This window comes from Mesocricetus auratus, unplaced genomic scaffold (genome assembly GCF_017639785.1).
Source record: "Mesocricetus auratus isolate SY011 unplaced genomic scaffold, BCM_Maur_2.0 Super-Scaffold_4256, whole genome shotgun sequence".
Classification (NCBI taxonomy): domain Eukaryota; kingdom Metazoa; phylum Chordata; class Mammalia; order Rodentia; family Cricetidae; genus Mesocricetus; species Mesocricetus auratus.
In genome coordinates this window covers 14749894-14776161 of record NW_024429182.1, presented here as the reverse complement: position 1 = coordinate 14776161, position 26268 = coordinate 14749894, and the positions used below count along the sequence as shown (strand labels likewise).

Below are 26268 nucleotides of genomic sequence, written 5' to 3'. Positions count from 1 at the left end.
CTTGAGCTAAGAGAGATCATCTGCCTTTGTCTCCTGAATCCTGGGATTAAAGGTGTGTAACACTGATCACTATAGTTTGAAGCTGACTTTGTTTCTGAATCCTCAGGCAAGCTTTAATGAATCATAAATAATATGTCACCACAACCATAAGTAAAGGCTCTTGCTGGCAGGCCCTATGATGTAGTTCTATGCCGGGTACCCACAGCGTGGAAGCACATAATCAGCTTCCTAAAAGTCCCTTGACCACACATGTTCCAGGGAATCTCCACCGCATAGACACGTAAGATGTAATATCAACAAAAATAGTCTGAGGCCAAGTGGCAACACATGGGAAATACATGTAAACTGGCAAGTTACTGTGGTAGGTGCTTTTCTACACACAACTGAACATTGGCTATGCAGTTATAAGTTCATCTGCAAGACATTCCAGAAAAGGCAAAGCTGCAGGGAGAGAGAATCAAGTCTGTGTTTGCCTAGGACCCGGGTGTGGAAGGAACTTCCCACCAGGAGTACACAAAAAAAAAGCTTTCTGAAATAGAGAACCACTTTTATTCTGGGTGCAGTGAGACAGGGTTTTCCTGTGTAGCCCAGGCTGTCCTGGAACTAGCTTCGTACATCAAGCTGGTCCTCCTGCCTCTGCCTCAGTGCATGAAATTAAAGGCATGCACCACACCTGATGACTGGAAAGTTCACAGAACTGTGCGCTAAGGAAAGGTGACTGTTAGAGGTGTAAATGACATCTCAATGAATGACCTTATGAGCCAGATAGAAGAAAGAAAGGTGATTTCATTACCCAAGGAGAAAAATAGACATGGGTATTCATTTAAGGCACACACAGAATTTATAAATGAAACTCAGTGGCCCATTAAAGGAAGATGTTAACTAATAAAACCATTATACAGGATGCTAGGACTCCATGGTGACAAGGAGACCCGGAAGCAGCTGTGTGAATGGCTAAAAGGCTGTGGGAGGGTTTTGCTTGGCTGCTCCTTTGCAGGTCAGCCAGGGGCGTGGCCTTGCCGCACTGCTCCCTAGTGAACTTGAGGGGTCATCCCAGGTCCAGGCGTGTGGTGAATCAGTGAGTACCCGTTCCTCCTGCCTTCTGCCCTGTCCTCTTTGTGACCTCTGCCTTCCCACAGGCTCACAGCACGCCCCCTCCTCCACCCCTGCTCCTACCTCTGAGCAGCCCAGTAGGACTGTCCTATCCTCTCTGGAGGCCGCGGCTCCCTCCCACTCTGCCCTGTGTGCAGCTATCCCTCCATCTTGCCCGCAGCCCATAGCCTCTTAGTGTGGTCACTCCATTTAGCCTGTGTTCTCTGTCTCGGCAGTGGCTGCTCCCCGAGACGCTGAGATCCACAAGGACGTTCAGGTAAGGGTCCTAGGATCGCTGGTCTGTGGGAGTCCTCCCAGCAAGCAGCTTCTGGCAGTGCACGCTGAGGGAGGGCAGCCCGAGCTAGAATTACCCTGAGCAAAGGCCAGTTGGCTGTAATGAAGAGTGTGGCGGAGGCCTTGAGCTCTGCAGGCAACAACTCCAGTTCTTTTTCTCCTGGTTTCCTTCCGGTCCTTGGCTGTTGAGTCAGAACTACTACGGGAATGTCCTGAAGACATCAGCAGACCTCCAGACTAATGCTTGTGTCACCCCGGCCACGCTGGTGCCCAAGTACATCCGGGAAACTCTGAAGAATGTACATGAAGATGTTACTTCGAGGTAGTGCATATGCTGTGTTCCATGCAGCCTCCAGATTGCAATTTTCCCATCCTCGTCACTAGAGAACTTAGCCATCTCTGTTGGCTATCCTGCTCCTCCGTTGATCCCTCCCCATTGCAGGAGGCATCCAAGCTCCGTGGACCCTGACACACGTTCAAGTTTTTCATAGATTGGTTCACACTCTCTGAACAGCCATGGCTCCTAGTCTTGCCTTTTCCTGGCATAGTATTGCCCACTCAGAGAGCAGTTACCTTACTCCCTGCCTCTCCAACACCTCACTGAAGTCCTCCTGGCATCATGAAGCCTTCTTCCCCCAAACACTACAGCACCCACTCCCAGCGGCACTGCCCATTCCCAGAGGCAATCACTGTCCACTCCCGCGGCACTCATGCCTGTCATTCAATCCCGGGAAGAGTTTTCCATACTGCAGCTTTTACCTCTCAAGTTACAGAGCGTGCACCTAAGAGAAAGAATACTTTCCTCATTCAGCGGTCAGTGCCTTAGATGAATTTATTCAACAAATATTTTCGATGGTTTTCTTGAGTCTTGCTACCTTGCACGGTGCCCAGCAACACTGTGCAGTGGCAGACATGGCCCCGGTTTAGTGGGAGAGACAACACAGAAATATCTGTGGGTGATGGAGGGACGGAGGGAGGGAAGTATAGATTTCCTATCTGAGCATTTCCTGGTCTGCTTTTAAAGCGAGTCTTTTCCATTCTCAGGTATTATGGCTGTGGTCTGGTTGTCCCTGAGCGTCTGGAAAGCTGCCAGGTTTTGGATCTGGGTTGTGGAAGTGGCAGAGACTGCTATGTGCTTAGCCAGCTAGTTGGCGAGAAGGGTCATGTCACTGGAATAGACATGACTGAGGTTCAGGTAAGGCAAGGGCTTGGAGGAAAAGGAAAAGAGGTTTCATCAGAACATTCTTTGAGGCCTGAAACTGCTTCCCGATGTTCTTCATGGTATTTAAGAAGGCTGGGGGTTTTGTTGCTGTCATGTGTGCCTCTAGTGACCTAGAAGTTGAAGACATTGACAATCAATGACTGTCCTAGAGAAGTCAGTCAGAGGTTTAACCTGATACATCTATCAGTGGCATTTCCTCTCCTTTCTTCATCCTTCTGTTCAGGAAGATTGGTCATTGGTTAACTCAAGCAAGACTCACAAAGTTGGGAACTTGTGTCCCAGGCTCTTGCATATCTTTCATGTCTCACAAATCTTGAGTATTTATCCAAAATAATCCAGGGCAGGGACACATATGGTATTAGCAATAGGACACATATGGTATTAGCAATAGGACAGTTCTCAGGGGGAAAGATTTATTTTTGAATAATGTTGATTACCAAATCTGTATTTTCCTTTCTCTAGGTGGAAGTGGCCAAAACCTATCTTGAGTACCACATGGAAAAATTTGGTTTCCAGGCACCCAATGTGACTTTTATTCGAGGCTGCATTGAGAAGCTCGCAGAGGCGGGGATCCGGAAGGAGAGCTACGATATTGTTATGTAGGGCTACAGTCTTTCTGCTATGAACAAAGTCCAAGTTGTTTTGAGCACACAAATGCTACCACTCTTTGATGAATTGACTCTTGGTATAAGGAATTAAACTAGGGGCTGGAGAGATAGCTTAGCAGTTAAGAGCACTGGCTGCTCTTCCAGAGACCTGATTAAATTCCCAGCACCCACATGGCAGCCCACATCTATCTTTAACTTCAGTTCTTGGGGATCCCGCACCCTCACACAGACACACATGCAGGCAAAACACCATTGCACATGTTATAAAAGTCAGTATTTTTAGAAAGTTTAAAAAGAAGGAATTAAACTGAACTTAGCAGGCCTTCATAAAGGAAGGGAACTATAATGAGCCTTCTGCAGTCCATTAACAACAAAACACGGCTGCCTGAGAGAGAACTCAAAGTTGCTAGGTGTGTCTAGCCTCTGGCACACCCATGTGACCAAGGATAGGTATGGTTACAGTTCAACACAAAAGCATAAATTTAAACTACTATGTTTTTGTCACTCAGTTGTGTCTTTGTCAGTGTATGCTTACAAGAAGACAATGTCATGTTGCAGTGTCAACATGACTGCCCACCAAGCTAAATCCAGTGAGCTCCCCAGAGCAGCCAGACCACAGCCTACTCTCCTGGAACACATACTGACCTCTTACATGGAGTGCGATGGTGGGTTGTGTTGTAAGAAATTTGTATTGGAGCATCTCCTAATTGCGTGAACTTCAGCATGTACTTACCCAGACTTTGATGATAGGCTGTGCGGTGTACACAAAAAAGCCAGTCTATTGACACTAGGGCTTGACACACAGAACATCAGAGCAGCTCAGACACAAGAGGTGATGATGCTCTCTAGGGCTGTGGTAGTCACCCCAGACGTGAGAGACTGCTGTTGAAAGAGTCCAGCTGTTTCACAGCACTTCTTTTTGTAAGCAGAGTAAGTTCATCATGAGATTGATAAAAGCACAGTAAACAAAATCTGGCAGCAACATGCTCACTAAGTGTGGTGCACCGTGCACCATCGCCTGTGTTGGACTTTCTCTAACCGGCAGCCAGGAAAGGTGTTGACTCCAGCCTTGACTCAAAGACTTGGTAATCTACTATGGCATTTCTCTGGCTGCTGCACTATTAGACAATAGCGAGCTTTATTGTGATCTAATGAGACTACCATCATGTATGTGGTATTCTTTTTTGTTTTCCTCGGTTTGAGACAGCGTCTCACTATGTGGTTATGACTAGCCTGGAACTTGCCATGTAGACCAGGTGACCTTGAATGTACAGGGATCTACGTGCATTTGCTTCCTGATTAAAGGCATATACCACCACATTTAGCAATGGCCATGGCACATTATGATGTTTTGTTTCTCATTTTCCTGAGTTATTGTTAATTGTGCTCAAGTGACAGGGTCTGCTGTGTTTTTTTCTTTTGATGCTGAGAATTGAACCTTAAAGAAGCATTTTACCACACACCCAACCCTGAGTGAAAATACTGGGAAAGCTGCCTTTGAGGGACTATGTCTGTTCTCATGTGGCTTGAACACCTTGTGTGATAGGCATCTGAGTCCAGGTTTTGTTTTGTTGCCTAGTAAACATCAGGACAAAAAAAGGATGATGTTTCTTATTCACACTGGCACATTTGTGCTCACTGGCTGCTTACTGATATGTCTTAAACAAATGACCTATCTCCCTTATCTTGGGAAAAAGTTGAATATGGGGAAGAAAGGAGAGTCTGGAGGAACCAGGCAGCTTTGATGGTGAGATGGAAGCCCCTTTTAGGTCTTAAAGGATTTGAGTCCTTCAATATCTGATTTTTTTCCCTTCTTATGCTTTTAGATCCAACTGTGTTATCAACCTTGTACCTGATAAACAGCAAGTGCTTCACGAGGTTTATCAAGCACTGAAGGTGAGGGGAGGGGGGAGATAAGTGATTATTATTTATATATTTACATTCTATCTCAGTTCCCCTCCCTCCTCTCCTCGTGCTCTCCCCTTCTCCCCCCATCCCACCCGCCATCAGCTCCTCAGTGAGGGTAATGCCTCCATGGGGATGATTTTTAAACACCAGAGAGGGCTGACAGGGTCATGTTCTTTGCTGGAACTAAGAATCCAAACCCTTGATTTATCCATCAAATTAAGAGAGGTCCAAGTTGGTTGTGGTGGAGGGTCAGTTCAGGTCCTCTTCTACACAGGGAGTTCGAGGCCAACCTCAATTACATAAGGAGGCTGTTTCAAAAGACAAAAAGTACACTAAAGGTAGGGCATGGAGGGCGGGGACACTGTTGAAATATTCACCTCCTTTCCTGTTGTTCCTAGCAGCTGTTGCCTGTGACTCACAATAACATCCGCAGGAGTCCCAGGACCCAGGTGATCCTCCCTGAAAAGTCTTTACGAATTTGACTTTTCCTAGAACACCTGTGACTCACAATAACATCCGCAGGAGTCCCAGGACCCAGGTGATCCACCCTGAAAAGTCTTTACGAATTTGACTTTTCCTAGAACACCGCCTGTTTCTCAGTAATATTATTTCTGATGCCAAGATATCTTTGGAAAATCTAAGATGGAAATTTTATGCGAATGCCTTTTTGAAGGGGGTTTGGAGGACTTGAGGTGGAGTTCAGCGGGAGACATGATTAGTGTACACAAGGCCCAATCCCAAGCACTGTAAATACAAATTCCAGGATTTTTGGCTTCCGGGGCTATTACATAGCTCAAATAGAAGATTCTAGTAAGGGCTCGGGTGAGGTTCAGCGGTTAAGAGTACTGGCTTCTCTCCCAGAGCACCAGGTTCAGTTCTCAGCATCTACAAGGTGGCTCACAACCATCTGTAACTCCAGTTCTAGGTGCTCTGATGCCCTCTTCTGGCCCCCAAGGGTACCAGAGCACAGATATCCATGCAGGCAACCACTTAGGTAGGCATGTAAAATAATGAAATAAAATTTTAAAGTATCAGTGTAAGAAGGATCTCATGATAGTTCCAGGATGCCATTTTGTAGACCAGTTCATGAACTTCACTGAGATCAACTAAGAGAAACTAAACATTGCTATAGAATATACACATCCATACTTTTGAAATTAACTAATTAACACCTTAAGTTCCTGATGATTCATTTGACATAGATGTTAAGGGCATATAAAAATTTTAATGTAATAATATCACTGTGATTTTCCTTCTTTTCTCCCTTCTTTTTTTTTTTTTTTTTTTGAGTCAATTGTCTTACCACTCGGCAATCACAGCCGCACTTCTTTCTTTCTTAAAAAAGTTTTGTTTTGTTTTGTTTTGTTTTGAGACAAGATTACTGTGTATACCCCTGGCTATTCTGGAACTCATGATATATTTAAGGCTGACTTCCAATTTAGAAATCCCCCTGCCTTCACCTCCTGAATGCTGAGATTAAAGGTGTGCACCATTACTGCCTGACAATCTCTCTCTCTCTCTCTCTCTCTCTCTCTCTCTCTCTCTCTCTCTCTCTCTCTCTCTCTCTCTCTCTCTCTCTCTCTCTCTCTCTCTCTCTCTCTCTCTTTCTCCCCAAGACAGAGTTTCTCTGTATAGCCTTGGCTGTTCTGGAACTCGATCTGTAGACTCACAGAGATCTGCCTGCCTCCTCTGCCTCCCAAGTGCTGGGATTAAAGGCATGTGCCACCACTAGGCTCAATTACTGTAATTTTCAAGCAGTAAGACTGTTCATTCTATGGATTTGTCTGTTAGTGGTCTAGACACCTAAGGCTATTGGGACTTGCTAAAAATTTAGGCAACCTGAATGTATTTAGGAGAGACACTCATTTTTCCTCTACTGTGTTCTTGTTTAAAAACTCCCTGTTAACTCTTTCCTTTCTGAGTCAATCAAATTTGTGTTGGATAGGTCACTGGAGAAATTAAATGCCTCTGTCCCTGTGTGTTGATTTCAACGCTCAAAGGTCAGCTGGGTCAGTATCAGCTCAAACACAGAAATTTTGAAGGTGAACTCCTGCACTCATCAATTTTTTCATTATCTGTATCAGTGTAATCTTTAACCTTGCTCGAACTGTGCCCTGCTCTTTTTCAGTATGGTGGGGAACTATACTTCAGTGACGTCTATGCTAGCCTTGAAGTGCCAGAAGACATCAGGTCCCACAAGGTTTTATGGGGTATGTGCTCTTGTTTTATTGATATCAATGACTATGCCTAGTGTAGAGCCCTAACCTGCAAGGAAGCAGGGGTGAGACCACTAGATGGGAGAATACTGGTGTAAGGCCAGAAGGTTCTATTCTTTTTCTACCACCCAGCAACAACATGAGGGCCAGTGAGCTGGATCCCTGGATAAAGGCACTTGTGGTTCAAGGCTGGCAATCTGAGTTTGCTCCCTGGAACTCATGTAAAGGTGGAAGGAGAGAACAGAGTCCACAGATCTGTCCTCTGACATGTGACACGTGACATGTGCCCACGTGCCCCCCAAACTATGTAGATAAACTTTTTTTAAAAAGCAAAGTAATCTCAGGCAGTTAAATTATCTTTTATCATTTTCTAGACTGTAAAATGAAAATAAGAACAGTCTAAAAACTATTTTGAAGAATAAATGAGATATTTATTCCTTTTGTGTTATTTAAGAGTCTCTAGAAGTTTCAGAGAAAAATGCATGTTCATGATCAGTCTGACTGAAAATAACAACTTCAGCATTAAGCTGATACATGCCTGTGATCTCAGCTCTTTGGAGATGAAGAAAGGGATCAGTGCCCATTCAAAGCTGGCACGGGCTACAGGATGAGACACAGTCTCAAAAACACATCTTGTTTTTAAAACAGATTGTGTTAACTTTTTCCTTACTATACAATAATATAAATGGATGATGTTAAAAGCAGGAAATAGGGCCTATGAGGTGACTCAGTAGGTAAATCACTTTTGTTACATGCCTGATGAGGTGAGTTCAGTTTCCAGAACTCATATAAAAAGATGCATGATGGCTGGGCGGTGGTGGAGGCAGATGCAGGTCGATCTCTATGAGTTCAAGGCCAGCCTGGTCTACAGAAGGAGTGGCAGGATAGGCTCCAAAGCTGCACAGTGGAACACTGTCTCCAAAAACAGTAAAAAAAGGTGCATGAAGAGAATAGACCTCTGATCTCTATGTGTCCCACCCAAGAATATAATATATATATAAACATATATATATTATATAGTATATATTGGGAAGAGATGACTCAGTGGGTAGAGGGGCTTGCTGCCAAATCTGACAGCCTGAGTTTAAACCCCATGGTAAAAGGAGAGATCCAACCCCTGAAAGTTGTCATCTGGCCTCTACATGTGCACTGTGGCATGTGCTGTCTCTCATACACATAGAAGACAAATATATATATATATATGCATGTATGTAAATAAGCCGAGTATTGTTACACACCTTCAATTCTAGCATTTGGGAGGCAGAGGCTGGCAGATCTCTATGAGTTCAAGGACTGGCCTACATAGAAAATTCTAGGCTGGCCAAGGCTACATAGTGAGAGGCTATCTCCAAAAAAGTAAGATGGTAAAAAAGCAAAGTAACTAAAACAAAACATTTCTAAAATTAAAAAAAATGTAATTTTATTTGGACTTATTTCCTTAAACCTTTTTAAAATTTTATTTTATGTATGTGGATATTTAGCCTGTGTGCTTGTCTGGGTACCAAGGGCATGACTGGGACCTATAGAGGCCATATGAGGGTGTCTGATCTTCTAGAACTAGAGTTCTAGACAATTGTGAGCTGCTGTGTGGGTACTGGGACTCAAACATGGGTCCTCTAGAAGAGCATCCAGCGCTCTCAACCTCAGGACCATGTCCCCAGCTCCAGTCTAAACAGTATAAATAGTGTTACACAACTGTGTTGTTCAGCTTGAAGTGTTTGTTTACGGGTGACCATGATGCTTGTCTCCAACTTATTCCTGTGATGCATGAAACCTGTGTGAATATCTTTGCACGTGAAAGGAATCTGTAAAAGTGCCTTGTGAATGTTAGTGGTAGTCACTGTTCTAGGAGTAGAGCATTATGAGTCTCTTCTGGAGCTAAGAGGTGGCTTTTATGCCATTTTATTCCCATTCACAGTGCCTTTCAGAGTATGACTTAACACACACACAAGGGTTACAGTTGTGTCTTAGTAGGACTGTCCTGAATGATTCTCAGAGACCGTAAACTGACAAATTCTGGGGTTAATCATCACTTTCTAGACATTGTGGTTGCTTCCAGGCCCTATTCTTTTGGTTCAAATTTATCATAATCATATTTTTTTCTTTTTCTTTCTTGGTAGTTTGAGAGAAACAGGGTTTCTCTGTGTAGTTCTGGCTACCCGAGAACTTGTTTTGTAGGCCAGCTGTCCTGGAACTCACAGAGATCCACCTGCCTCTGCCTTCCTAGTTTGGGATTAAAGGCATGCGCCACTATGCCTAACTATTATCTTCATTATTACTATTACTTTTTTGTTTTGAGACAAGGTCTCGTGTAGCCCAGGCTGACCTTGAACACTTCATTCTCCCTCCCAAGTGCTGGGATTACAGGTATATGCCACCCCATTTGCTCCTGTGTGGTGCTGGTGCAGGGGTTCAAATTTGAGACTCTGAGCATTCTGGGTAAGCCCTCTTTCAACCAAGCTGTATCCTTAGCTCCGGTGGTTTGGTTTATTGAGAAGGGTCTCACACTCATCGGGATGGTCTTAGACTCCTCATTGTCTTGCTTCTGTCCTCCACATGCTGGAGTTACAGGTGGGCACCCCATGACCAGTTAGGCCTTACATGGTAATACTATGTCCTAGTTAATTGTGTAGGCTATACATTTTGACGATGCTGCTGTGTTTATTGTTTGATCTGTAATTTTTTTTTAAGGTGAATGCTTGGGTGGTGCTTTGTACTGGAAGGATCTTGCCGTCATTGCCCAAAAACTTGGGTTCTGCCCTCCACGTTTGGTCACTGCCAATATCATTACAGTTCACAACAAGGAGCTAGAAAGTGTAATCGGTAAGAAACAATGGCGGAGACTGTGAGGCTACAGTGGGAATGGCTTCAGGTCAGTGGTTAGTTAGTTTAGTGAGTGATTTTTTTTAAATGAATGTTAGCGTTTTGCCTTCATGTGTGTCTCTGTGAGGGTGTCAGGTTCCCCAGAACTGGAGTTACAGACAGTAGTGAACTACCACCTGGGTGCTGGGAATTGAACCTGGGCCCTCTGGAAGAATCGTTGGTGCTCTTAACCACTGAGCTACCTGTCCAGCACTCTTAATGAGTGGTTCTAACAAGGAGGACGGCAACATCTGCAAGCGTCCGCCTTGTCTCCTGAGTGCGCTCCGCCCCTCCCTAGAGCAGCGCTTCATAAAGCGTCTGAACCCACTCAGTACATGGACTGAAGCGCCCAGAGATAACTGGTGGCATTGGGTGAAGACACTCACCCTTGCAGTGTGCATTGTCCTCATTTGTTGAATGCCGCTGGGGTGCAGGAAGTGAGCCCTGTGTATCTGCCTTCAGGTGACTGTCGCTTTGTGTCTGCCACGTTCCGGCTCTTCAAACTCCCTGAGACAGAGCCAGCTAAAAGATGCCAAGTTGTTTACAAAGGTGGAATCACAGGGCATGAGAAAGAACTAATCTTTGATGCAAATTACACATTCAAGGTAAAAAAAGAAGTTTTCCATGGGGATGGCAGTGTGGCTCAATGGCAGAGCGCTTGCCAGCATGTTCAAGGCCCCGTCCCATGCTCCATCTTCAGCTTTGTGGGGCGGGCAAGGCTGGTGCCCGCTATTTCTGCAGCATTCCCTTGCCCCTGTGCCCCCCACGCCCCCAGCCACAGTGCCTTCCCTGGACCTTGAATTTGACCTTAAATTGCTTCTCACTATTCTGATGTTGGTTGGTTGGTGTGTAATTTTGCTTTTTCCTTAATCCAAGTCTTCATTTTACTTACAGTAGAGGAATAAACTTTTTATACCTTCCTTTGACCAGTGATTCCAAGGCATAGAAATTAACAAACTCTTTTAACTAGTTTAACATATTTTAGACTTAGTAAGTGCTTCAAGTTTGGAATTCCTAATCAGAACATATTACCCGAATGAATACCCAGTGGCGAACCCTGGTATAGAGGGGCCGGGGTGATCTTCAGAGCCCTCAGCTCTCGAGAGGCGGCAGAGACGCACAGCTGTGTGCTCCCTTTGATATCGTTAGATGCCTGGGTGGATTTTCCTCCCATGAGGAATTTGTCAAATGTCCATTGCATGGGATCTCTAGCCTTTGGGCTACTCTGATATTTTGACCTATTTACTCATTCTAGGTGGCATCCTGGGAAGTCACCTTTTAAGATTCCGCATGGCTGTCACACCCTCCGGATAATTCAATGGCACTGCTGCCATTCCAGTGATGCATTCTTAATCCATCTATTCCTTCAAAGAACTTACTAGGCTCACCAAAAAGTCTCCTGGGGGAGATCCTTCCTGGTCCCCGATTGTCGTTTGGCTTCTTTCTCCCTCTGGCTGGCAACTGTGTTTCTCCAACCTTCTTGAATGTTCTTCTCATTTCTTTAGACTCTTGCTTTTCACATTTAGTGTTCTGCAGCTTTCTGAGCATCAGCTGAATTTCTTTCCATCTCCATCATAATCCAGTTAAGACAAAGGCAGCGTGGCAGGCTCTTCTTCCCAGTGGTCTGAGTCTGTATGCCTGGTGGTTCTGTCATTGTCTTGGATGGAGGCATTTGGCTTTGTGAGTTGATAAAGGACACGGACTCTCTTGACACATGGAATGGGCATCATTTAAGGCTTTAGTGTCGGCCTTTCTTCCCATTTACCTGACAGCCATTTCTGTCCAGGCTTTTCCCCCACTTCACGCCCCCCGCCCCAGTCAGGGTCTTACTGTATTTAGGTCTTGCTGGTCTAGATCTCACTGTGAAAAGCAGGCTGCTCTTGAACTCAGAATACTCTGCCTGCACCTCTATCCCTGCACTCTGGAATTGAAGGCTTGTGCCACTACTGCTGGTCTCATATTATTCCTGGAGGGACGTCGGCAACTGTTTCAGTTGTAGCTTCATTGTCAGTTTTTAGGTCACTTCTGTCATTCGGTGGCTCATCTGTCTTTGTTTCCTCTGTCTCTCGCTGTGTTTTGACTCCTTGACGTTCTCTTCTGCTTTAGTGTGATGGGTAGCAGATGGCCCTCACCACCCCACTCCGTTCTTCCCACGCATCTGCAAACCTTTCCTTGGTGTATAGGAAGCTCACATCTAGCTCACACACTTCTCAAATGTTTCATGATCTCACTCTGTCAAGCTCCATGGTGGGGAGGTGGGGGGAGGCTGAGGAGCTATACCTGATCACAGGGGTGGGTGCCATACTGCATGACTCCTGCTTGTGTGCATGTATTAATTAAGTCGGAAAATGATTGTTCTCAATGTTATACAATATTTTTACTTGCATTACGGTTAACGAATAGTACAATAATGCCAGGTGGTGTTGGAGAACACCTTTGATTTTGGCACTCAGGAGGCAGAGGCAGGTGGATCTCTGTGAATTTGAGGACTGCCTGGTCTACAGAGTGAGTTCCAGGGCAGCCAATGCTATATACGATTACCCATTTTATTGCTCAATTGAGAACATTTTTTATGTTTGCCTTATTTGTGTATAAACATATGTGCATGTGTATGCATATATTTCAGTCAAGAAAACACTATATACAATGGCAGTGCCATAGATTATAACAGAGTTGAAAATGCCCTGGAGAGATGGCTCGGCAGCTAAGGGCACTGGCTGCTTTTTCAGAGGATCCATGGTTCAATTCCCAGCACCCACATGGTAGCCTACACCTGCCTGTAACACTAGCTCCAGGAGATATGACAGCTTCACACAGACATATATGCAGGCAGAACACCAATGCACATAAAATAAAAATAAAGGCACATTGGAAACAATTGAAAGAAAAAGAGAAAGGAAATGCTGTCTCCCAGAGACACACAGCAGTCACAGCGCCATGGAGCAACACATCGCTCGTGTGTGCGGTGCTGTTGCATAGCATGCACAATTACAGACAGCACACACCACTTGATAGTGATAATAAAGGACAGTGTCACTGAGTTATATATTTGCTATCCTTTCTACTGATGTGTTAAACTATACTCTTTCTTTTTTATTTTTACTTATTTTTAAAAATTTAGGTTTGTGGCCAGGCAGTCGGTGGTGGTGCACAGCTTTAATTCCAGCACTCAGGAGGCAAAGACAGGTGGATCTCTGTGAGTTTGAGCCAGTCTGGTCTAAAGAGTGAGTTCCAAGGCAACCAGACCTGTTACACAGAGAAACCCTGTCATGCAAAAGCAAAGCAAAACAAACAAACAAACAAAATGAAGTTTATTTTTAAGTGTGTTATGTGGGGATTGGTTATGCACATGAGTACAGTGCCCACAAAAGCCAGAAGTTGTTGGATTCCCTACACCTGACTGGGAGCTGGAAACCAAACTCAGAAAGTGCTCTCAACCACTGAGTCATCTCTTCAGATCCTTCTCTTATATTATTACGTGCGTGCGTGCGTGCGTGCGTGTGTGTGTGTGTGTGTGTGTGTGTGTGTGTGTAAGTTGACATTGAGTGTCTTCATGGATCATTCTTCATCCTCTATACTGAGGTCCTTGACCCAAGCTTTCTGATTTGACTAATCTAGCTACCATCGGGCTTCAAGGAATTCAGGGATCTCCCCGCCCCCGAGACAGCTTTTCTCTGTGCAGCCCTGGCTGTCCTGGACTAGCTATGTTGACTAAGTGGGCCTTGAATTCCGAGATCTACCTGCCTTTGCTTCCCAAGGGCTGGCATTAAAGGCATGCACCACCACCTCCTGGCTGCTTCGGGAATTTCTAGTGTCCAAATTCTAGCAGCAGTGTTACAGGCTGCCATGCCCTCTGTGGGCCAAGCATCACATTTTGCGCAAGCTAAGGCCAAGTATTGTTTCCTGTCCTGAGGTGCTGGGGAGGCTCATTCTTAGAATCTGATAGAAATGAGGCCAAGGAGGCATGGAAGCAGTCTTCAGGAGGGAAAATTCGGTAAAAATTTTAAGGAAGAAATCCCTGGATCTTATCACCAAATCTGCCAGCCACCGTCCTGGTCTGCTTTTGTTTCTCTTTTTCACCCCTTGTATCTGACACAATGTTTGTATGTGGCACATGGTAGAATTGAAATAACAAGGAACACAGTGCAGCCTAAAGAAGCAAAGGTACTGGATGAGAAGAGCAAGCATTTTAACTCCCCAAGAATCTCTGTATGTCCCCATTCTCCTCAGCCAGGGGGAGTGCATGTCTCCCCCTGCTCCTGGTTTCTCCCCTTATGAATGATTTCATTTACTTGAAGGATTTCACATGATTTATTATCTTTTTAAAAGTATTTTCATCTATGTTCGTGAGTGAATGTATGTGTGTGCATGCCACATGTGTTTAATCCTCCACAGAGGCAAAACTGGTCCCTAGACCCCAGGGAGCTAGAGTTCTAGGTGGTTTTGAGATGGCTGACATGGACACTGCACACTAGGAACTGAACTCTGGCCCTCTGCAAGAGCATCATCAAGTAGTTTTTTGTTTTGTTTTGTTTTTTAGCTATTTCTTCATGTGTATGGTGCTGTGCCTACATTCGTGTCTATGTATCATGTGTATGCCTGATACCCACAGAGGACAGAAGAGGGCTCAAAACAGTTGTGAGATGCTATGTGGGTGCTGGGAATCGAACTCAGGTCCTTTGAAAGAGCAGCAGTACACTTAGCTACGGAACATTCTCTCCAGACAAATGTATAACCCTGGTTTTTGGGGGGGTTTCGAGACACTGTTGCTCTGTGACTTTGGAGGCCGTCCTGGAACGAGCTCTTGTAGACCAGGATGGTCTTGAACTCACAGAGATCAGCCTGCCTCTGCCTCCGAGTCCTGGGATTAAAGGTGGGTGCCACCACCAGCTAAAACAATAAGTTTTAAGAGTAAAGGCTCAAAGCTGAAGCTTGTTGTGAAAAATTTGATTATCACTATTCCCTGCTTAAGAGCTAGTTGTCTGTGACTCTTTTACACATGGGGAGTTTTACTATTACTGCGGGGGTCTCGTCCCTTCTAGGCTTTATTCTACAGCAAGCCAGGACTTTTTTGATAGGTAGTCTTTTGTTCTGTTTAGAGGAGGAACAGGTTGAGGTTAGAGGAGGATGGATGAGAATAGAGGGTTGATAATAGATTTCTTAGAATTTATGTGTTTTTTTAAAGATATGTTTTACATGTTTCACTTTCATGTTACGTGTATGAGTGCCTTGCTTGCATGAATGTGTGTACACCAAAGGTGCCACTGGTGCCTGAGGAGACAAGGAAGCATTTGATTCTCTGGAGCTGGAGTTACGGATGGTTGTGAGTCACCACAAGGTTGCCAGGGCCCGAACCTGTGTTCTCCGGAAGGGCAGCGGGTTCTCCTAACTACTGAGCCATCTCTTCAGCTCCCCTCTTTGGTTTTTATATGTGTCTTAATTACTTTTCCATTTTTACCATCTTTTAACTTAGATGTGGTTATAAATTATATGTTTATATGTTTTATAAATTACCAATCTATTATTTCTTTTTAAAAGACGATTTAAATGCCAGTTAAAGCAGACTTCTATTTATGATTTTCTTTTTATTGAACTCTGTGTGGCACATGGCTTTACCCAGTACTTGGAAGTTAGAGGCAGGAGGATCTCTAAGAGTTGGAGGCTAGCCTGGTCTCAAAAAAGAAAAAAACCCAAACGAGAAAAATTGTATTACCTAGGACTGCTAGTTAGTGTGCAAAATAAAACAATTTAGAGGTTTATTTAGAGGGTCTGGAGAGATGGCTCAGAGGTTAAGAGCATTGTTACTTGTGCAAAGGGCCTAAGTTTGATTTGATTCCCAGCCGCAAAGGCGTCTTACAACTACCCATAATTCCAGTTCTGTTGGATCTTGCGATCTGAGTGCCTTTTGTAGCACTGTCATCTGAAAAGCTGACCATCTGAAACACACGGTGAGAGAGCAGCACATGAGAAGGCCGGTGTGGTCCTTCCCCTGAATAAGCTCCTGCACATTTCCTAAGGAGATTGAAGCGCAGTCAGGGGCTCCGCACGGAAGGGTGCTTGCCTGGGAAAGCCTGGCAACGTGATTTGATTCCTAGAACCTGATGGACCAAAGTGACATCTTTTGATACTCACTTGATGCTGCTCTTTAGGAAGGTGAAGCTGTTGACGTGGATGAGGAGACCGCAGCTGTCTTGAAGAACTCGCGTTTTCATCAAGATTTTCTCTTCACACCTGTGGACTGTTCTGAAGCAGAAACAAAGGTTTGTTTGACTTTCAATTCCCTGCTTCAAACAGATCTCTAAAACAACCACAAACTACAGACGCTGCTGAAACCAGTCTTCTTGGCAGCTGCTTCCTACAACCAGTATGCATAGGTGATTTGACTTGACAAATTCCTTTTGTTAAAGATTTATTTTATGTGTATGGGTGTTCCGCCTGCCTGTTATGTCTATGTACTGTGAATCCCCTGGAACTGGAGTTACGGATGGCTATGAGCTGTCATGTAGACGCTCAGGATCAAACCTGGGTCCTCTGGAGGAGCAGCCAGTGCCCTTAACCACTGAGTCATCTCTCAAGCCCCGAGATTCTTTTTTCTCCCAATTCTTAATGAGTCAATGATAATCTTTGAGTCTTTAGAATATCTGTGAGTTAACGGAATAGATGGTATCTGTATGCCCCCTACAATTGTGTGTGTGTGTGTGTGTGTGTGTGTGTGTCACAGTGCATGTGCAGAGGTCAGGGGATGGCTTGTGGGAGCTGCCTCTCTCTTTCCATTATAGGGTTTAGGTATTAAACTCGGGTCATCAGCTTTGACGCAAGCACCTTTACCTGCTGAGCCCTTTGGTCTGCTCCCCATTTTATGCTTTTATAAGTGTATGATTCAGTGGCATTTAGTTCACTCATAAGGTTGTACAACCAACCATACTCTCTACTTCCAAAATTTTCACCAGCTCATACCCATTGAGCATCTATTTCCAGTCCTCCTCCCTCTGGTACTCAGCAGTGGCTAGCTGACTTGACTCTATGGTTCTGCCCCGTTAGGACATTGTGTATGGGTAAACTCACGCACGCATGGCCTTTTGTACCTGACTCTGCACCTGTGTTCCAAAGCTGCTTCTTCATTTGGAGGGTGCATCAGGGCTTCACTCCTCTTGGAGTAGGGCTAGAAGACATTTGTTCATCTGTCCTGCTTCTTGGAGACTATAAATAGTGCTATTAGGAACATGAATATGCAAATACTTGTTTAAGTTTCTGCTTTCAAAGATTTTTTTGCATCTATACCTAAGAACAGAATTGTTTTGTCTACATTTCTAAGTTTTGGTGGCTTTTGGTATTTTGTGTTTGTTTTTGAGACAGGTTCTCACTGCACAGGCCTTGGCCAGCCTGGAACTCAGTATGTAGGCCAGCTGGTCTTGAACTCACAGAGACCCACTTGTCCCTGCCTCTAGAGTACCGGGTGAAAAGGAATGTGCCACCATGCTGGGCCTATTCCCAGCTTGTAAAGGGCCACCAGACTGTTTTCCACAATAGCTGCACTGTCTGTATCCCTAGCAGTGTCACCGGGACACAGCAGTCCTTGTTGCTGGTCACCATTCGAGGCAAGAGCAGGGACAGAATTGAGTCTCTGAGTTGTGTTTACCAGAACGCATATGATCTTCGAAGGCTGTGACCTAATACCCTAAAAACTGCCTTCCCTTATCGACGGTCAGCAGCCTTAGGAGAGCCCGGAAATCATTCCCCAGCCCTCTTGTCCCTCTTGTCAGGTGGCCAGCCTTGTCCCTGAGATTCTATGATGTCAGCGCCTCCGTCCTTATCATCTCTTGCCCTCTTCCCTTGTTCTGGGAACATCTGGGTCAACTCTGGTCAGCTTCTTCCTTTATCGTCTTTGTCTCCTCCAGGACCATCTGGCCTGGGGAGGTAACTTGGAACAAAGAAGCCACTGGCAAGAATGTGTCCATGCAGACCCCTTGCTATCCTACAAGGTTCAAACGCGCCCTCAGAACATAGAATACAAAGGTGTTCTCATCTGTCTCTCCAGTTCCATCGTGAGCCGTAACCCCCGTAAGTCTGTACTGATGGACAGCGGCTCTGTTGCTATGCAGTAAGTAGTTAGCATGGCTTCTCATCAGTATGGAGTTTCCAGAACAGAGCTGTACACACCAGGGCATATCCTGTGCAACAGCAAGCAGTTATGCTAAGAAAGATTCTTAATCAAGGACAAATAGGAAGGCTTCCCAGATCCTGGAAGGTTCCCGAGCCAGAAGGCAAGACAAGACAGATGGAAACTGAAGAAATCGGCCCTCCTCTCCGTTTCATCAGAGATGACTCTATGAACCATCATGACCTGTTGTTAGGCCTGTTTGATTCATTTGCCTTTCTAAATTTTATTTCTTCATTTATGTTTATTTATTTATTGTTGATACAGTGCTTCTCTGTGTAACAGTCCTCCCTGTTCTGGAATTCACTCTGTAGACCAGGTTGGCCTCCATCTCACAGAGATCTGCCAGAGGCTGGGTTTAAAGGTGTGCACCACCACTTCCTGGCTTATTCATTTTTTTGTTTGTTTGTTTTTGATTTTTCGAGATAAGGTTTCTCTGTATTGCTTTGGAGCCTGTCCTGGAACTCCCTCTGTAGGCCAGGCTATCCTCGAACTCTTGTAGATCTGCCTGCCTCTGCCTCCCGAGTGCTGGGATTAAAGGTGTGTGCCACCAACGCCCAGCCTTCTTTTCAGGATTCTATAATTGTTCTCCCATGTGCCCTGTACTCTGGTCTCAGAAATTATCCTTCTCCCAAAATTTTCAGTTTTCTGTTGTTTGTACTTTATTGTAGTTTATACGATGAGCATATATCGTTATACAGATATACAGAGAAGACTGGTGTTTTCCCCGCAGTCTTTAAGAGAATCGAGTGTATTAGAGACCGGCTGTGTCTGAGGGCTGACGGAGGTGCTGAGGGAGAGGCAGACAGATCCAGGTCTGCCTCTGTTTTCATTTATGGGGAATTGCAGGCAATGCTGATACTTAGGGCTACTTTGGAGACAATAGCCATGGTAGCTACAGCTGAAGATGGCTGCAGTCATACCAAGATCAATCTTTGTTGTTGTTGTTGTTGTTTTTGAGACAGGGTCTCACTATGTAGCCCTGGCTGTCCTGGAACTCTCTCTGTAGACCAGACTGACTGTTTGAACTCACAGACATCTGCCTGCCTCTGTCCTTCCAGTGCTGGGATTAAAGGCAGGTGCCACTACCATCCAGCTCCAAGACCAATCTTTACACAACATTCCTTATAATTCTTTCTGTCTCACGTGCCTTCCTGGGCCATGGTATACCCTGATCGCGCAAGTGATAGCTCTGTGTTGCATGGGCTGTGAGGCCATTAGCTCAACTTGTAAACAAAGTCCACAGCGACAGAAGTGCTGTATGGGAAGAGACCAGACACGTTTGAAAATAATAACAATGTGGATCAAGACATAACCCACCTTTTCTGCCAGAGTCACCAGAACAAAATCGACAATTTAGCATATCATCTCCTACAAAAAGGGTAAGAGCCGGGCGTTGGTCGTGCATGCTTTTAATCCCAGCACTCAGGAGGCAGAGGCAGGCAGATCTCTGTGAGTTCGAGGCTAGCCTGGCCTACATAGGGAGTTCCAGGACAGGCACCAAAGCAATACAGAGAAACCCTATCTCGAAAAAAGCAAAAACAAACAAACAAAAATGTCATGATGTGTTGTTGGGTGTTACCCCTAACAGCATGTCCTGGGAAATGCTCTGGACATTGTCAGTCAGGCACAGGTTCTCAAGACCTTGACAATCTCCCTCAGAGGAAACACTTGTTGAAGCCAGTAGACGCTTGTTTCCCTAACCACTATGCCATCCGTGATGTGTGTTTTGTACACAGCCCAGTCATCAGTGTACTTGACCAGCAGTCATGCCTACATGCTAGCAACTATGCCACCCAGGATTTTGCTCATTGGCTGTTGTGGTTTTCTGCTGTCTGAAAAGCCAGATGCTATCAGTGGCAGGTTGTGCTGCCGTGTGGACGCTGGTTTCCAGCTGAGCCATCTGCACACCTCACATTTCCCAGTGGAAGTGAAGCCCCATCCAGAACCGTAGCCTGAGGTGGTGAGGCAGCTCTGTAAGTAACTGGGTTCCACATCTGGTCTACAGAGTGAATTCCAGAACAGGGAGGACTGTTACACAGAGAAACCCTGTATCCATAATAAATAAGTAAATATAAATGAAGAAATAAAATTTAGAAAGCCAAGTGAATCAAACAGGCCTAACAACAGGTCATGATGGTTCTAGAATCATCTCTGATGAAACGGAGAGGAGGGCGGATGTCTTCAGTTTCCATCTACCAAGCCTGCTGCCTAGAACTGGTAGGGGGTCTGCCCTCAGTGGCTTTCTAGTTGGCCAGCTTGCATGGTGACCAGTGAGTGATGTGTCTGTTCTCCACTTTGGACGAGGGCACTGTGCACGGTGCGAAATTGATGCCCATCCAGTTTGCCTCCCTCTAGAGCTTAGAGCAGGTACCTCTAGTTCTTGCCAGAGAGCCCAGCTCATGCCATCTGGTGGGCAGGGGACACCTATCCGGTTTGGCAAACCTGGTAGAGGGGTGCCCAGACTCTGCACCTTGGCTATCCCTATGTGCATCTGTATATTGTTCACCATGCAGGAGGCACAGGGGGCGCAGGAGGCTGGAAAGCTCGTGTCTTATCTCCTACTCTGCCTGGAAACAAGTGGGTCTTATCTTGTCTGGCCCCACTCCAGGAACCTCATGGGTGGCCTAGAGCCTTGGATCTTGCTGGAGTCAATGGCCTGTCTCCTCTGTCAGAGGAGATACACCTTCATCCTGCTGTGTTCTGCGAGAGAATGTAACCTTCCTCTTTCCCCAGGTTATTTTGACAAGAATGGGACCAGATAATACCAGCTTGGAGTGGGTCTGAGTCACCATGCTTTCCCGAGAAAGAGCCAAGTGAAGGCACAGTAACCGGTCTCGGGAGTTAGTGCTGTAAGATTGCTGAGAAAGGTGTGGGCACAGGCAAGGGAGGATGGGCCTTTTTGGGGGGGGGTCCCTGGGTAATACAGGCATAGGCACTCCCTATAATTCACAGTCATTCCCCACGTTTCCTGTGGCTTGTTGCAGGCGCTGTGGGCAAACTGATGTCCCAGCCTGCTCTGATTGTCTTGTTGCTGATGTCAGCATGTCTCTTTCTGCTGCTATCCATCCGGCGACAGAAAGGGTCCCATTTTACTTCCCGTTGCATTACCACCTTGGCTACCCCATTCTTGATTCCTGATTCTCCCACAGGAGTCCTCATGTCTTCCCTAATAGAGCAGCCACCTCCAGGATCAGGCTGCCTCAGTCAGTATCACAATACGGATGGCACTCGTGGTCTTGCCCTGTAACCTTCAGTAGCTGTCCCAAGTCTGCAGAACGTCCTGGGTTGCCTTGGAGTCCTGTTCTTTCAGTGCCCATATGTCAGAGCGGTGTTCTTTCTCCCTTTGTCTTTGAGGACTAATTAAATAGTTAACCCTGCGAGATTCTGCTCCTTCTGTGAACTTTTGCTGTGAGGTATCTCTAGCCCTGCTCCTCATCCCGGGGAGTTGGTGGCCCCTTCTTATTTTGCTATTAATGCTGGATTATAGAGCTCCCGCCCTTCCTAGGAAACGCTGTTCCCTTGTGTAGGTTTAGAGTCCTTCCCAAAGCCTCGAGAGACTCCAGCTTGTGCGTCTGTCTTTTCCACAGGACAGCTCGCACAAAGCAAACCTGTTACATCTGCTTTCTTGTTATCTTCTTCCACCCTCCATTTTACTCTTCTCTCACTTTGGTTTGACCTCTCTTCCTATCAGAATTGGCGGCAAATCACACCCTGTTCAGGTTATTTTATGTCTGTCCCAAGTTGGTAATAGTCTGACCTGTATCAGAAACATCCTGTCAAACGAGGGCGGGGGGGGGGGGGGGCATGCCATTCTCAAGGAGTGCTTTGACAGCTTGTTTTCCATTCCGCACGTGAAAATGCCTTCACAGGTCCTGAAGTCCTGGGTGGCAGTGGTTTGTCGCTGCTCAGTTCAGGCGGTGGCCGGGGCTCTCTCAGTGCTTTTCACAGAGTGCTTTTGTCCTGGCAGGTGTCCCCTGATTCAGTCATGTCTGTCTGACGTCCACGGGGATCCAGTACGGGGTACAATGATTTCTTTGGTTGTGGCAGGCACTCTGCAGGTGCTGCCTAAGAGATACATGAGTTGACATTATTATTTATTTTCTCAGCTTTATTTCCCACCAGAGAAATGCCACCGCCTCCATGTTCCAGGCTCTCACTTTTCAGACCCATTGTGGTAGAGCCTGCAGGAGCCACGATTCTCAGCTTTATAGTATTGAGTATGTGGGCTCTGGAGGGCTCTGGCTGGCACATATGCTGTGCCTTTCTGCTGGCCTTTTGACTCCTGTAATGCCAAGTGAAAAGGCAAGGCTCATAGGCAAAGAGTCACCAACCTCCATCCGCAAGCAGCCTCAGTTTCTCCCTCAAACCTGTCTTCCTGGGACTCTCGCCTTCCACACCCCTCTCTCACTGCAAGATAACAGCTTGGATCTTTGCTGACAGCCCACCCAGCAGGCGAGGACCTTACACTTGGTATCATGTTTTCCCACTTTCAAAGGGAAATAGAGGTTTGGAGAGGTAAACTCTCTCTCTCTCTCTCTCTCTCTCTCTCTGTCTCTCTCCCTCTCTCTCTCCCTCTCTGTCTCTCTCTCTCTCCCTCTCTGTCTCTCTCCCTCCCTCCCTCTCTCTCTTTCTCTCTCCCTCCCTCCCTCCTCTCTCTCTCTCTTTCTGTCTCTCTCTCTCTCTCTCTCTCTGTCTCTCTCTCTCTCTCTCGTTGTAGTTCTTCCAGATTTGTTTGCAGCCAGCTGGGCATCAGAATGAAACAGCTGGGTGGCCTAGAGACATAGCCTTGCATTCTCTTGGAGAAGGAGATATTTATCATTTTTGTGGAAGAATTTGATGATAAACCCTGGTGTACTGAGTGTGCAGGCAGTTGTGTTTGTTTTTGTTCTCCGTCAGCTACATATGCAAGGCTAGCCTGGACTATAGAATACATTGTATCAAATCAAATAAATCAATCAGTGAGCTACATCATTAAACAAGGCAGCATCTGAAATGATGCCAGCACCATTTGTGTGGGAATGTCTTGCTGCGGCCAATAGTAATGGTGGTGCTAACATGAGCAGCAGGTGGAGTAATTTAGAAGTGCCATGTTATAAGACAGGCACGTGTTTAAGGTGTGTGTAGTCCTCACAATGACCTCTGTGATGCTCATCCTATAGATGAAGAAACTGAGGTTGCAAAGAGACAGATTTCCTCATCCAAGATCACGCAGCTAGAGATTAGAACTCACACCCGCTTCTAGAGTGGGCACCTTAACCAGCATGCTGCATCCCTGCATCCCTTGTACAGAACCATAGCAGTTCATGCTGCAAACGGATGCTTCTCCATTGCCCCCAACTTCCGTTTCACTCTAGTCTTTCAGGACCAGAAACATACATTTGGAAATGATGTTGACGTATGTCTTCCTATAGGGCACTGAAAGGGAAGATGGGTGTGGAAAATCACTTGTGTGTGGTGTATGCATGTGTACGTGAGTGCATGCATGTATGTATGTGCACATAGGAGGACTTGCTGTGTGTGCATACGCAGAGACTGCTACCACTTTCCACCCTAGTTTTTGGACACCGGCTCATGCAGTGAACCTGCAGCTTGCTGTTTCGGCTAGACTGTGTGACCAGTGAGCTCCAGGGATCCTCCTGTCTCCACCCTCCCCAGTGCTGGAGTCACAGGCATGCGCAACCGTGTGTGGCCTTTTCTGCAGGTGCTGCTAGCCTAACTCAGGTCTCATGCTTGTGCAGTGAGCACTTTTCCCACTGAGAGTCTCTTAGGCACGCCACGGAGGCGAGGGCTCCCAGAGCCCCGAAGAGCAAGGCACACCTCGGAGCCGAGGGCTTGGTGGCTGCAGCAGCAGTGAGCACAGGTTCTAGTCTGATGGATGTAAAGCCCAGGTCCAGGTCGACCTTTTGACATTAGAAAGGTGGAAATGGGCCAGGCTGAGGAATGGCTCGCTAATTAAGAGCACCTGTTTCTCTTGCAGAGGACCCGGGTTTGGCTCCCAGAACCCACATGGCAGCTCACAACCTTCTGTAGCTCCAGTTCTGGGGAATCTGACTCCTGGCCCCCACAGGCATCGCACACCTGTGGCACACAGATAATCGTTCAGGGAAAATACCCAAGCTTGTAAAGTAAAAATAAACAAAACCTTAACATACCAGAAAAGTGGGACTGAGGGCAAGTGGGGGCAGGGCCAGCGTTCAAATGAGGCTGTCAGTCTCTTGTATAAGGCCTTACATGTTCCTGTTGGAATGTCTGCCAACAACTGTACTCCATGTTCTCAGGTCAGGGTGACCGTAGATGGCCATCTCTAATCTGGACATCAGTGGGTGTACTGGTGTCTCCAATTTAGCATTCTTGTCTTGTGCACGTATTTCCGGAGACTAAGGGAAGGGAAGGGAAGTGTTAGCATGTCAGAATTTTCATCCCAAAGGTAAAAAGCCGCATGCTCATGAGAATCTCGCAGAACAGGGTCAGCTGGGTGATACGGTGCCCTCAGTACTTAGAAGGCTAAGGCAGGAGGATCACCAAGAGTTCCAGGTAAACCTAGGTTACAGTGTAAGACTCTCCACACAACAATGGTGAAGCCACTTTAGGGCTAGAGAGCTAGTTCAGTTTGCAGAATGATCGTCTGCCTGCACAGAGCCCCGTTTCAATACCCAGGGCAACATAGGCTTGGGGGGGGTGGCATGTATATGTGTATGTATGTATGTGTGTATGTATGTATATATATATTTACATATTTATTCAATACCCAGAGCAACATAAGCTGGGGGGGTGGCATGTATATATGTATGTATGTGTGTATGTATGTATGTATATTTACATATTTATAATCTCAGTACTCCCTTAATATCATAGTGTGTTTGGAGGCCAGCCTGGGCTACATGAGACTCTGTCTTTAAACCAAAACCAAACAGAGATCAATCCTCCCCCACCTTGGTCAGTCTTTCAGTAAACTTTGCCCTGGGAGGTGTGACTCTGAAGGGGCCATCTTCTGCCCTTAGTTTGTGGCCCAGGCTAGCCTCCAACTCACTCCCTAAGTCCTGATCCTCCTGCCTCCGAGACCTTCACATTGCTGGGGGCAGGGGTGGAATTATGTGCCACCAGGCTTCTCTTTAAAGGTTATCCTAATTCTAGAGCGGCCATGCTCCTCCAAGGCCAGGATGGTACTCTAGCGTTTTATATCCCTTCGTGGGAAAGCAGCTCAAACCAGACGGAAATATTGGTGTTTGGGTGCGTCAATACCCATTGTCCTTCTTTCTGGTTTGCCTTCTGACAGGATTTAATCAGAGATCCATTCAAGCTTGCAGATGGATCTGACAAAGTGACGTCGAGACACGCACTTGATGACGCTGGAAGCTGCTGTGGCAAAAAGCAAAGCTGCTGTTAGATGGATGGCCAGCGCGGAGCTCTCCGCGTGCGAGCGAGCGAGCAGGCAGCTCAAGAACCGTCACATAGGCTTTTAAACCTGCTATTCCCCAGTGCAGAGATTACGGGAAGAGGGAAATCTAGATTACTGCAAAGAGTAAGAATGAGTTTTATGTGCTAATCTAAGGTTCACAGCAAAGCAAGTTTTTTCTATTTCACTATTTCAGCGTTCCGGTGCCACCTGGTGGTCAGAAGTAGAACTTGGAAGCTTAAGGTTCACTCGAAGGATCAAAGGCATCAAAATTGGTGGAGGGTGGTGGGGTAACATCTTCTTTCTGGCCTATCACAGGACACTTCCGGACTTTCTCTGTGTTTACTCAGGAAGCAGAGTCCCTACTAAATTTACACAACTATGTCAAAAGATTGTCAGTCATATTTGGTAGGCGTGGTCTTCAGGTGCCTGTGTTCAAACCTTTTTTTCTTTCTGTAATCGAGTAAAGAAGAAAACAAATGAATAATAAATTTCACCCTTATGATTGA

General features: G+C 46.0%; 1 protein-coding gene across 1 annotated transcript; it reads left to right on the top strand.

The window, feature by feature from the left end:
• The first annotated feature begins 1004 nt into the window (after positions 1-1004).
• Positions 1005-26268, top strand: As3mt (arsenite methyltransferase). The gene is made up of 11 exons (XM_040743393.1): positions 1005-1078; positions 1329-1369; positions 1581-1708; positions 2431-2581; positions 3071-3207; positions 5043-5112; positions 7253-7334; positions 10032-10163; positions 10665-10807; positions 16352-16462; positions 25640-26268. Coding segments are annotated over exons 1-11 (1107 nt in total). The 5' UTR covers positions 1005-1077; the 3' UTR covers positions 25751-26268.

What these genes read in the sequence shown, in the direction of transcription:
- As3mt (XM_040743393.1), top strand. An exon ending in AGATCCACAAGGACGTTCAG is followed by an intron (nt 1,370 to 1,580) that starts GTAAGGGTCCTA and finishes CTGTTGAGTCAG; the next exon opens with AACTACTACGGGAATGTCCT. An exon ending in GGAGCTAGAAAGTGTAATCG is followed by an intron (nt 10,164 to 10,664) that starts GTAAGAAACAAT and finishes ATCTGCCTTCAG; the next exon opens with GTGACTGTCGCTTTGTGTCT.